The 14,179-nt window shown below is 43.2% G+C and overlaps 1 protein-coding gene across 1 annotated transcript in view; it reads left to right on the top strand.

Moving 5' to 3' along the window:
* The window catches only part of LOC125947692 (fatty acid synthase-like), a 58,752-nt gene extending 44,808 nt beyond the window's left edge, over nt 1-13,944 (top strand). The window contains exon 5 of the mRNA XM_049672925.1: nt 13,808-13,944. Within this exon, the coding sequence (XP_049528882.1) occupies nt 13,808-13,944 (137 nt within the window). The remainder of the gene's footprint in view (nt 1-13,807) is intronic.
* Nucleotides 13,945-14,179: the final 235 nt, after the last annotated feature.

Genomic DNA, 14,179 nt, shown 5'->3' with positions numbered 1-14,179 from the left:
TTCCCATGTAGGCGTTATACCAGTCTCGCTGAAGGGGGCACATATGTACAGTTGCCACATACAGAGTGACCCAAGATGCTCCGATGGTTTGTGTCGAACCCTGTCCGCTTCGCACAGCAGGTCGATGTGCTTCCAATTGGCGTCAAAGAGTTTCATTGAGGAGCGCTACATATCAAGCCCCGCATCTACAATGTCACATGCAGACGTTAACGAGGTTCGCTGAAAGGGGAACATATGTACAGTTTGCCGCATACTCAAGGACGTGGCCCAAGACGTTCCAACGGCTGTTTTCGAACCCTGTCCGCATCAGCACAGCAGGCGGATGAAGGAATTCGAGCACGTACTACCACAAACCCCAGTACGGGGATCGCAGTTGGACACACGCACAAAAATACGTGCATGCATCATACATACATAACATACATACATACACTACATACATACATACATACATACATACATACATACATACATACATACATACATACATACATACATACATACATACCATACATACATACATACATACATACATACATATTGACATGTGTACTTATTTATCCTTTTTCATGGGACTGTATTTCACCACTAACTTTTTGTTATCGTTCAGCGCAAGACGTGCCTGCATGATTTGGAACTTACTCGAATGTGATCCTTTGTTCTACCTGGTGTCTATGTTCTCGCCCAACATTGTAATGAGACAGCATGCGCGACGCGAATTGCATAGTACTTCAGGAAGGCACGCGGGCGCCAGCAATTACGCTGGAACCTTCGATGAGTCCGTGTAAAAGTGGATGCGCTTGCCTCGATGATTAAATTTCAACCATCGGCGACTGCGCTCGCCGCTGCCGCTGTGGTTTGAGAGTCACTTGCTTTCTGGACAAATGTTCACCCAATAAAGAGTTCGTTTCGTGATTCAAAGCTTTACTGCTGTGTTTTCCACCGACACTACAACGTTGCAATACATACATACATACACACATACATACATACATACATACATACATACATACATACATACATACATACATACACATTTAAAAAATCGAAGTCAGGATAGAAAGGTCCCAAAGCAATACACAGACGTGACTTTACAGGAATGAAGAGAATACAGAACGAAAGGTCATTCATCGCAAATACAAACATAGGTCAACTGTGTATAATAACAAATGACGAATCAAGGTGAGATTGTAAGCGTTGTCTTTGTTCTCAGGAAGTATTTAACCTTCTGTTAGGTTAAATTCCTTTGTGCGATAGCGTAGAACTGCGTCTATCCAGACGTCAAAGTGTTCATCGCATCTTCTAGTGACAATCAGTGACTGCATTGAAGATTACCTTGAGAATCTTCTAGTAACACTGAATCATAGCAAAACCACCTTGATCATTCTTGTTTCTTTCAACCTACTAGTTGATATTTCTGCACCACCGATAACAAGTAATAAATGAACCAGTCTGTGTCAAATACGTAGAGGTTCCTATTGATGCAAAACTTGGCTGGCGCTATCTATCGCATACGTTTCGTTTAAGGCATAGCCCGCTAGTGTTTTTAATTGGCAGATTTGGTTACCGACTTTCTGGGCTGATAAGGGACACTCTCGTATAATTGATGGCGTGTACGTTATTCTCAATAGGAATTTATGTGCGTCTTGTTCTGTCATGGTCCGAATGCAAGATTAAATCCTTGTTTTTTTTTTATCGGGAGCTTAGCGAAACTTTATGTCACACCTAAATTAGGGTGACCCACCATGTCCGAAGTTCACGCATCTTAAATAAGAGAACGTATGGCGACGGATAGGCTGGTTTGGCGACGAATAGGTTTACTTGACCAATCCACGGATCAGCAGGACTATAGGAAATCCTAATTTTAACCTTCACTAGCAACCAATCGAACCAAGAAATTACTTATGAGGTCCGCAATATCATTCAATAATGAAGATGAATGCGATGTTTCCGATGTTCTTCGGTACCTTGGATAAAGACATCACATTTTTTGTTTATTGTAACACACAGACAAAAGCAAAACTGATTTCTCATTCTGAAGGCACCGTTAGGAAAAACAGAAGAAAACGTTTTTAAACAAATGAAGACAACTGCACTCGGAAAATAGCACGCACCTGAAAGTACTTACTACAGAGTAACTCTATTGGCCGTAATCGCATGACATCTGACTCCATGAATGTTGAGTAAGTAAAATTGAATATAAGGAACAGTGGGACACAGCGTTTAAAATTGAGTTCCGAATTCATGGTCCATATGTGATTAGGTTTCATATCCTTCCCCTTTCTTCACATTATATGGGAAAACATTGACTATAAGGGAGTAACACTGCTGGAAGACAATCCTGGCATACTGTGAAAAGCGAACGTTAATCCCGCTTTACTTGACTGTTTAGAAAGTATAATGAAAAATTATGCTAGTACGATAGCGTCATTGTAACCATGATCCTTAGACAGGATTACGTTTCTTTAGAAATAATACCACAGACGTGGTTGCCGATCATACGTGATACTCAGTAAACGATTGAGTATTGACAGGAAACGCCACAGCACACTCACATCATTGAACGTCTATACGTTTAGAGAAACGGTGGTCGCAAATTTCGACTCCGCTTAACTACATAATGCGAGTGCCTGTATGCTGTATCGACAGTTTCCGAGGTTCGTATACGGTCGCGCATTCTCGTCGCGTAACATTTCCCTGGAGAGTACAAGGGGCTCATGTTGCCCTCGTCTTTTCATCCTAACAAATTTTAACTCCCCAGGAAGCGCAGGGGAGCTAGCACTCGTGCCGGCCCTCTGTTATTAATGTTGTTCATCATCCAGCGTTATAAACGATGTGCACGGCCGCTCCCCCCGACGCATTTCGGAATCACACATTGTCCTCACCTGCGCTGGAGCTATGTACACAGGTGGTGCCACCCAGTGTAGGTTGTACGAACTGCTGTTTCAAAAACGACGGTCCATCATTCTTTGCTTTTTCTCCCTCTTTTGCATGAGCTTGTCTGATTAGTCGCTTAACTCACTCCGTCAAAGGTTGAAGCGGACAGCTGTTTAAAGACCTTGGAAAGTTCATTCTGCCTTCAAAGATAGCAAAGAACGCTTCAGAATTCAGGGTTACCTTGCTGGACAAAAATACAGATGAAAATATGAAAGCACAAGCACAATTTCTCTATCAGTAATTCATGAAGATAACTCATGTCAGGTATTCAAAAGTACAGAACCGTCGTCTTTATAAAGGTATGACACGAAATCAGGAAAAAAAAATTTCTCTTGATAATTCGGAAAAGTTATTCTAGCTGTATTTTTTGCAACGGATGTTCTAAGGTAGAAGAAATAAGATTTAATAAAAAGCAGAAAATTTAGAAATGTAATATTAGGGTGTTGACCAATTGGTAATTTGGGGTTGGCACAACTGAAATGGGGGGTTGGGCCAACTTGAAACTTGGGGGTGGATGAACTTGTAGTTTGGGTGTAGGCCAACATGAGATTTTGGGGTGGCGGAATGTGCAATTCAACGCTGCAGAGCGTCCTTCCAGTTATGAACTCCTCACTGGCAAGCGAGCACGCTGAGACGCTTGGCGAGTTTTCATTGGTCCTTACTGAGGAGCAGTTAGAACACAGGTGAGAGCTTGCACAGACAAGGAACGCGCGCATAGCAGAGGTTTGCGAGAGTGTCAGCGAGGGTGACATTTCTTCGCAGCGATGCACTCTCCCCTCCCGCAACGAAGCCGCCCATGCCTGTGCCCGAGGATTCACGAACCAGACACAGACAACACAAGGGGAGGCTGAGGCCGGCGCCTCGCGTGAAATACTGATAACATATTACGACATCTGTCAACACTACACGTAATCTCGACGCACTTTACCCCCTCTCACTCGTCCCCACTCGAGGGAATTGGAAATCTTATGGAGACAACGGCAGACACACGCCATCACTCCGTCACTGCTGAATAAACTATACCCCGATCAATTTCTCGATCCCAGCTGCTATCGTTGCACAGCCCCTTATTCTAACTATAACTACATACTTCTAGAATGCCCCGACCACCCCCCTCCCCCCGCCTTAAGGGTGTGGAGCTTTGGGGGGCTGCCCTAGGCAGCTCCGAGCCTGGTCTGCAGGACGACGTCCTGCGCTGGGCCGTGGAGGTGATGGGGCTCCACCACGAGTAGATGTCTCTGTCGCCGCCCACCCCCACAGATCCAGCAGGGTTTTAATCCTGACAAATAAAGTTAACTGTTCATTCATTCATTCATTCATTCATTCATTCATTCGGGGAGATGGGGACACATGAAGAAAGAAATTTATGTGCTTTGAAGCACTCTCATCTTTGAATAGTCTCTTTCCATTCCACAGCAATACGGCCCTCCCATCGGACCTCAATAGTACTTAGTATGGCCTGAAAGTCTCTAAACGAGCACGTTTCGAAAACCCTACTGCTGTTTGAGCTTCACTCAAACTGCAGGGAGCACTGTATTGCTGCGCATGGGGACTAATTAAAAGATTGCATGAAAACACATTACTAAAAAGCTTTCTTGAAAAAGGAAGCTTTTTGATCAACCATGCACTTAGCGGAGATTTGTGTACTAGAAAAACAGGTACTTCCGCTGGCGCGAAGCTTAAGAACTGAGACATGTAAAGTATATTATGGATGAAAGCTAGTGGAGGCCACAGTCACCATTTTACGACTATAAAATGTTCCCAAACAAATAGGGACGATAACTGCTGAGTGTGCTGACAACAGCGACAGCGAGAAAACACACTGGATATTTTATAGAATAATTGCGCTCTTCTGTGGAAAAGAGGTATATGGCGCAGGCAGTTACGTAAACTTGTGTGTACTTGGCCAGAGCGAGGCGGCATTGATTCTAATACCACTATACTTTCCGTTGTAGAAGACGGATCGAAATGCACTGAAATCAGAGAATTCGCGGCGACACCAATAAACGGCGACGAGCCGGCAAATTAAATTTCACGCCATGTAAAATAAACTTGATTAAACTTGATTTGCCCGCTCTACGCAGTTGTTGGTTGTCTCGTGAATGCTGTGATTGCAGGGAATTTCGACGCATCTTCTCCGACAGAAGTTCTAGTGATATTAGAAGCGTTGCCGCCCCGCTCTCCGCTAGAACACACACGTTTTTGTAACTGCCAACGCCAGCTATCTCCCTTCCACAGCAGAGCGCAGTTATTCAATAAAATATCGATAATAAGCTGCCTCAACACTATTTTAGGTGGCGCTATTCCTTTTTCTGGAAAGAAGCAAGCACAAAAGTTCTAGATGGTGTTGTTTTTCCCATTGCCTTAAACCTTACTTGATAATATTTACAATATGGTGTTATGAGACCTCGTGCTCCCTGCTGTTTCCAACTAGTCTTTTAGACGTCATTATAATCAGCGAAGGTGAGCTCTGTTCTTTCTCGTGCATCAGTTAACATTTTGTTTCGGTAAATGTTGTTGTCCGATGGCCCATTGTAATGGCGTCTGTCCAGACTACATTCCGTTCTTCGAATCTTCAAGGGACATTTAGTCGCTACATAGAGCAAGCAGTAAAATAATATTTCTGAGTATTTTATTATTACTTTGAGAATCTTTGAGTAACACTCTTGTTGACATGAGTGCGTGGATTGTGCGTCATTCTTTCCATGTACCAAATAATATTTCTGCAATACCAGCAAAAACTAATTCACAAAAATTATGCATCAAAAGAAAATTGTCAGCCCTTCCACTGGGGTGGAGATGGAAGACCAGTGAAGCTGTACTACGGTGGGAATTATGAATTTCCAATTATGACTATTAAGATGTTATGGTGTAATTTGTTATTTGAACAATTAAAGAATGAGAAATATATATATATATATATATATATATATATATATATATATATATGGTGCGGAGATTTTCTTTTATTTAGTGACCAGAGGGACCATGGCCTTATGGTCGCTACGGTACACCGCCATAGGGTGTACGGCAAAGGTTGGCACGTTCTTCATAAACACATCACCAACGCCCCGCGCGTTCGGTGCGAACGCGGGCAAAACTATGCCGCCGTCGACAACAGTTCTGCGCGTTGCTGGTGCTGCTACATGTCCCAGTTTATACAGCTCCTCACAATTTTGAGAATGACAGCCCATAAACAAATGTCATAAAACAAAATACCGGCAGCGCATGCCTTTTACGTTAAATCATCTCATACTTTATATTAAAGGCGCGAAACAAAAAATGCTCGAGCCAATGAGAGTTTTTTTTTTCTACACGCGAACACGGCCATCGGAGACTGAACCCTTAACAACTTTGCTGTAATATACAGATATTTTAAACGACACCACACTAAGCTGGCGCAATCACGTCAAATATTTTAGGCCTAAGGCAGATCCCGCTGGTGCTTCAACTCGCAGACAGGGTCACCGCCGCTCTTTATTTATTTATTTATTTATTTATTTATTTATTATTTATTTATTATTTATTTATTTATTTATTTATTTATTTATTTATTTATTTTATTATCTCTTTATTAGTTATCACATGTAAGTTCTGTGCGCACTAGAATTTAGGTCTTGTTTTGGAGCGATGCGGCATACATGCCATCCCTTAGTTGCACATAAGGGAAATGCTGGGCAAATTTTATTTGTTGTGTACCTGAATAATGTCGCACGAAAATAGACAACAACCCGCATTGCCTTATGTCTCCACATTCTGAATTAAATAAAATATTACCACTGGCCGCTATGTGAACGAGAAACACGAATCGCCAGGACTAGTGAAGCCTTGTTTTAATATTCCCAAACAGCCCATCGAACGTAAACATAATACCAATTTCAACATATTACTGAAAAGTGCGGGCAACTGTAAAATGTTTACGATGTTCTTTCGGAAATTGTGCATTACCAACATTAGTGATGTGAACGTTGCGCATAAACAGCATTAAAGCCTCACATTTTTGTTTATTGCATCACACGCACAAAAGCACAAATGGTGCCTTATTTTATTGACACCATTGGAAAAAACAGTAGAGCAAGGTTCTGAAAACAAAAAGAAACATTTAAATCGCTAAAAGTAACACGCACTAGAAAGATCTTACATCAGAGTGACTCAGTTCTGAATCATCGCATGTCATCTGCCTCCTCGACTGTTGCGTAACATTGAATATATGAACCCAACTATTCAATCTTTGTTCACGAGTAATCGTTCACATGTACTAATATCTTCTTATCGTTCCCCTCTCTAAACATTTATTTATAAAACTTAGAAACGCCGACTTTATGGTAATAACAGTGCTTAAAAAAATTTGCCAATACGGGACCATCGAACTGAAATCGTACTTCATTTGAAAGTTTAGGAAAGCTAATACAATACGAGAACACTATACACTGTGGTTGTAAGTTACGACCACTTGAAGGGGAAGGCGTTCCTTTATACGCAATGCCACTCACAACGTTGTCGTTTTATACATGACAACCGCTGAATAACGCGTGCTGATTTGAACCGCGACAACATATTCATATCTTTGAAAGTATAATTATTTTAGAGAAATGCACCCATGAGCTTCGAGAGCCCTTATTTGCACATTCCGTGCGCCGGTAGGCTGCAACGTAAGTTTCCGAGGCTCGTACCATTGCGCATTCTCGATGGCGTAATTTTCCTGGATGCGAAGGGTGCTGATATTTTTCTCGTCTTTTTATTGTAGCGCGTTGTAACTCTAAAGCACGTGATGTGGCAGGGATCACAGCACTCGTGACACCCTCGGTTAGTCATACTGCTCAGCATTATAAACGATTTCGCACGGCCCCAACCCATGACGCACTTTGCAATCGCACGCCACTCCTGATATATTTTAGCGCGATGTAGAATGACGGTGACACCGGGTTTAAATATTGCAAACAACTTTTTGGAAAAGGTCTATCCAACAACACTTCTTTGTAGTTTATTTCTCCTTCAGTACTCACCCGATCCAGTGGATAAAGAACCGTAGCAAACATTATTGTTGAAAGTATTTTAATTCAGAAATGATTAATAAATGTTTGTGTTATTTTTGAAAATGTTTATAGTGTTACTGAAATTCAATTTTCCTTCGAAATTATTTAATACATAAGCTACCTGATATTTCATTTTCTGTCGGCCGTCCGTAAAAGTGTTAGCTGTTTAGTTCGTATACGACCCGATTTTCTGGCTGCAAAGAAATGAAGGATCATTTAAGAATACACAGTGACCATCGTCCATACAAACACTGATGAAAATATGAAAGCAAAAACACAATTTTCTTTAAATCTACCATTCACGAAGAGAATGCATCTCAGTGTCTGAAGTTGCCGAGAGGTTCATTGATTAACGGCGCAAACCCAGTGAGTTTAAACCGTTGCGTTGCTGTCCTTGAGGAACCCGTACGACGTAGGCTTGAATCTGCCCAGCATAGTATATATACAGTATTGTATTCGTCATTGCAGGGCGGCTCACTAACGGTGACAGATACCTACTTACTTAGGATAGTTAGTGTCAACGATATTCAAGGCGTCTTCAACCACCCGTCGGGCTTGGTGAAAAAACACAGTCCGTGGATAGCATACGATGCTGTGAACATCTCGGCCTAATTTGGCAGTTGTACCCGGCGCGTAAAGCCCAGCATCTCAAAGAAACAAGAAGGGTGTTTGGAACTGTGTGCTTCTTCCTGTTGTTATTCTGCATATTTATTGACACAATCTAGTTAACAGGACGAAGTAAGTGAAAATCTGCTTTCAAATATTTATAAGTACGTACTTCCGGAAAATTTTTTTTCTACTCACGCTCGGCCGTGGCCTCCGTGAAGGAATTATACTCTGGTCACCCGGCTTATCGGTGTTGTAGCCGTGAGATTTCGCTAATTTCTTATTTCGACTAGTTTTGAACAATCAACTATCCTCGAACAACGCGAAACCTATGGTCAGACCAGACGCACGCTTGCCAGCGCACGCTCACTCCTGGCCGCTCTTTTTTAGATGCTTTGGCAGTTTTGGCTTCGTATTGAGCGTGATAGCGCTTTAAAATGCGGAAGTTGGATGTGGCTACTATCCTCCAGTCAAGCTTATGCAGGACAAAGCCGGTCCGCACCCCGTAGTGTGGCGAGACTGAAGCTTGTGAGTGCGAGCGCGCTCATCAAGCCCTGTCGTTGACAAAGCAAACGCTGTCCATACGCACTACAGTCGCTACAGCTGCATGTAGCGGCGGTGTGCTACGCAGCGTAGATACTGCGGCAGCCGCAGGGTTCCGTAACAAGTCCGCTGGCTGAGCGCACTGCGGCTCACGGGGGATAACCGCCTTTGGCAACGTATGGCGCGTCGTAGGCGCCAAAATCAAAGGTAACGGCTGCTACGCGAACATTCAATATCAAATTTTAACTGGCCGCCACGGCAACGTTTAGTAGACAGAGCGTTGTCAGCAAGCTCCGCTCCGCCGTAGCCTTCGCAGTTCAAGTCAGAGAAGAAGGAACGTGAGCACAGCGAACGGGGTCCTACGCGAGGTTAGATTTTCAATAACACCGCTTTTTTTAACTCATTGAAATACTTTTGCAACAACGAGTTTCTGAAATAGTCTATTTTAGCTTTAAATACATTTCTCGACTTTTATAAAAAGTGGTTCCCGGCCCCACTAAAGAGCGGCGTATCTATAGTGGCACGTACCTAGAGACCCAAATTGGCATCGAAGAGATTCATTGACGGCCAGCGCAGACCAAGTGGCACAGACCCAGTGCTCCAAGTCGGCGTCAAAGAGTTTCATTGAGGAGCGCTACATATCCAGCACCGCATCTACAATGTCCCATGTAGGCGTTAACCAGGCTCGCTGAAGGGGGCACATATGTACAGTTTGCCACATACAGAGTGACCCAAGATGCTCCGATGGTTTGTGTCGAACCCTGTCCGCTTCCGCACAGCAGGTCGATGTGCTTCCAATTGGCGTCAAAGAGTTTCATTGAGGAGCGCTACATATCAAGCCCCGCATCTACAATGTCACATGCAGACGTTAACGAGGTTCGCTGAAAGGGGAACATATGTACAGTTTGCCGCATACTCAAGGACGTGGCCCAAGACGTTCCAACGGCTGTTTTCGAACCCTGTCCGCATCAGCACAGCAGGCGGATGAAGGAATTCGAGCACGTACTAACCACAAACCCCAGTACGCGGGATCGCAGTTGGACACACGCACAAAAATACGTGCATGCATACATACATACATACATACATACATACATACATACATACATACATACATACATACATACATACATACATACATACATACATACATACATACATACATACATACATACATATTGACATGTGTACTTATTTATCCTTTTTCATGGGACTGTATTTCACCACTAACTTTTTGTTATCGTTCAGCGCAAGACGTGCCTGCATGATTTGGAACTTACTCGAATGTGATCCTTTGTTCTACCTGGTGTCTATGTTCTCGCCCAACATTGTAATGAGACAGCATGCGCGACGCGAATTGCATAGTACTTTCAGGAAGGCACGCGGGCGCCAGCAATTACGCTGGAACCTTCGATGAGTCACGTGTAAAAGTGGATGCGCTTGCCTCGATGATTAAATTTCAACCATCGGCGACTGCGCTCGCCGCTGCCGCTGTGGTTTGAGAGTCACTTGCTTTTCTGGACAAATGTTCACCCAATAAAGAGTTCGTTTCGTGATTCAAAGCTTTACTGCTGTGTTTTCCACCGACACTACAACGTTGCAATACATACATACATACACACATACATACATACATACATACATACATACATACATACATACATACATACATACATACACATTTAAAAAATCGAAGTCAGGATAGAAAGGTCCCAAAGCAATACACAGACGTGACTTTACAGGAATGAAGAGAATACAGAACGAAAGGTCATTCTTCGCAAATACAAACATAGGTCAACTGTGTATAATAACAAATGACGAATCAAGGTGAGATTGTAAGCGTTGTCTTTGTTCTCAGGAAGTATTTAACCTTCTGTTAGGTTAAATTCCTTTGTGCGATAGCGTAGAACTGCGTCTATCCAGACGTCAAAGTGTTCATCGCATCTTCTAGTGACAATCAGTGACTGCATTGAAGATTACCTTGAGAATCTTCTAGTAACACTGAATCATAGCAAAACCACCTTGATCATTCTTGTTTCTTTCAACCTACTAGTTGATATTTCTGCACCACCGATAACAAGTAATAAATGAACCAGTCTGTGTCAAATACGTAGAGGTTCCTATTGATGCAAAACTTGGCTGGCGCTATCTATCGCATACGTTTCGTTTAAGGCATAGCCCGCTAGTGTTTTTATTTGGCAGATTTGGTTACCGACTTTCTGGGCTGATAAGGGACACTCTCGTATAATTGATGGCGTGTACGTTATTCTCATATAGGAATTTATGTGCGTCTTGTTCTGTCATGGTCACGAATGCAAGATTAAATCCTTGTTTTTTTTTTTTATCGGGAGCTTAGCGAAACTTTTATGTCACACCTAAATTAGGGTGACCCACCATGTCCGAAGTTCACGCATCTTTAAATAAGAGAACGTATGGCGACGGATAGGCTGGTTTGGCGACGAATAGGTTTACTTGACCAATCCACGGATCAGCAGGACTATAGGAAATCCTAATTTTAACCTTCACTAGCAACCAATCGAAACCAAGAAATTACTTATGAGGTCCGCAATATCATTCAATAATGAAGATGAATGCGATGTTTCCGATGTTCTTCGGTACCTTGGATAAAGACATCACATTTTTTGTTTATTGTAACACACAGACAAAAGCAAAACTGATTTCTCATTCTGAAGGCACCGTTAGGAAAAACAGAAGAAAACGTTTTTAAACAAATGAAGACAACTGCACTCGGAAAAATAGCACGCACCTGAAAGTACTTACTACAGAGTAACTCTATTGGCCGTAATCGCATGACATCTGACTCCATGAATGTTGAGTAAGTAAAATTGAATATAAGGAACAGTGGGACACAGCGTTTAAAATTGAGTTCCGAATTCATGGTCCATATGTGATTAGGTTTCATATCCTTCCCCTTTCTTCACATTATATGGGAAAACATTGACTATAAGGGAGTAACACTGCTGGAAGACAATCCTGGCATACTGTGAAAAGCGAACGTTAATCCCGCTTTACTTGACTGTTTAGAAAGTATAATGAAAAATTATGCTAGTACGATAGCGTCATTGTAACCATGGATCCTTAGACAGGATTACGTTTCTTTAGAAATAATACCACAGACGTGGTTGCCGATCATACGTGATACTCAGTAAACGATGAGTATTGACAGGAAACGCCACAGCACACTCACATCATTGAACGTCTATACGTTTAGAGAAACGTGGTCGCAAATTTCGACTCCGCTTAACTACATAATGCGAGTGCCTGTATGCTGTATCGACAGTTTCCGAGGTTCGTATACGGTCGCGCATTCTCGTCGCGTAACATTTCCCTGGAGAGTACAAGGGGCTCATGTTGCCCTCGTCTTTTCATCCTAACAAATTTTAACTCCCCAGGAAGCGCAGGGGAGCTAGCACTCGTGCCGCCCTCTGTTATTAATGTTGTTCATCATCCAGCGTTATAAACGATGTGCACGGCCGCTCCCCCCGACGCATTTCGGAATCACACATTGTCCTCACCTGCGCTGGAGCTATGTACACAGGTGGTGCCACCCAGTGTAGGTTGTACGAACTGCTGTTTCAAAAACGACGGTCCATCATTCTTTGCTTTTTCTCCCTCTTTTGCATGAGCTTGTCTGATTAGTCGCTTAACTCACTCCGTCAAAGGTTGAAGCGGACAGCTGTTTAAAGACCTTGGAAAGTTCATTCTGCCTTCAAAGATAGCAAAGAACGCTTCAGAATTCAGGGTTACCTTGCTGGACAAAAATACAGATGAAAATATGAAAGCACAAGCACAATTTCTCTATCAGTAATTCATGAAGATAACTCATGTCAGGTATTCAAAAAGTACAGAACCGTCGTCTTTATAAAGGTATGACACGAAATCAGGAAAAAAAAATTTCTCTTGATAATTCGGAAAAGTTATTCTAGCTGTATTTTTTGCAACGGATGTTCTAAGGTAGAAGAAATAAGATTTAATAAAAAGCAGAAAATTTAGAAATGTAATATTAGGGTGTTGACCAATTGGTAATTTGGGGTTGGCACAACTGAAATGGGGGGTTGGGCCAACTTGAAACTTGGGGGTGGATGAACTTGTAGTTTGGGTGTAGGCCAACATGAGATTTTGGGGTGGCGGAATGTGCAATTCAACGCTGCAGAGCGTCCTTCCAGTTATCAACTCCTCACTGGCAAGCGAGCACGCTGAGACGCTTGGCGAGTTTTCATTGGTCCTTACTGAGGAGCAGTTAGAACACAGGTGAGAGCTTGCACAGACAAGGAACGCGCGCATAGCAGAGGTTTGCGAGAGTGTCAGCGAGGGTGACATTTCTTCGCAGCGATGCACTCTCCCCTCCCGCAACGAAGCCGCCCATGCCTGTGCCCGAGGATTCACGAACCAGACACAGACAACACAAGGGGAGGCTGAGGCCGGCGCCTCGCGTGAAATACTGATAACATATTACGACATCTGTCAACACTACACGTAATCTCGACGCACTTTACCCCCTCTCACTCGTCCCCACTCGAGGGAATTGGAAATCTTATGGAGACAACGGCAGACACACGCCATCACTCCGTCACTGCTGAATAAACTATACCCCGATCAATTTCTCGATCCCAGCTGCTATCGTTGCACAGCCCCTTATTCTAACTATAACTACATACTTCTAGAATGCCCCGACCACCCCCCTCCCCCCCGCCTTAAGGGTGTGGAGCTTTGGGGGGCTGCCCTAGGCAGCTCCGAGCCTGGTCTGCAGGACGACGTCCTGCGCTGGGCCGTGGAGGTGATGGGGCTCCACCACGAGTAGATGTCTCTGTCGCCGCCCACCCCCACAGATCCAGCAGGGTTTTAATCCTGACAAATAAAGTTAACTGTTCATTCATTCATTCATTCATTCATTCATTCATTCATTCGGGGAGATGGGGACACATGAAGAAAGAAATTTATGTGCTTTGAAGCACTCTCATCTTTGAATAGTCTCTTTCCATTCCACAGCAATACGGCCCTCCCATCGGACCTCAATAGTACTTAGTATGGCCTGA

This window comes from Dermacentor silvarum, chromosome 8 (genome assembly GCF_013339745.2).
Source record: "Dermacentor silvarum isolate Dsil-2018 chromosome 8, BIME_Dsil_1.4, whole genome shotgun sequence".
Classification (NCBI taxonomy): Eukaryota; Metazoa; Arthropoda; class Arachnida; order Ixodida; family Ixodidae; genus Dermacentor; species Dermacentor silvarum.
This window is presented reverse-complemented; position numbering and strand designations above follow the sequence as displayed.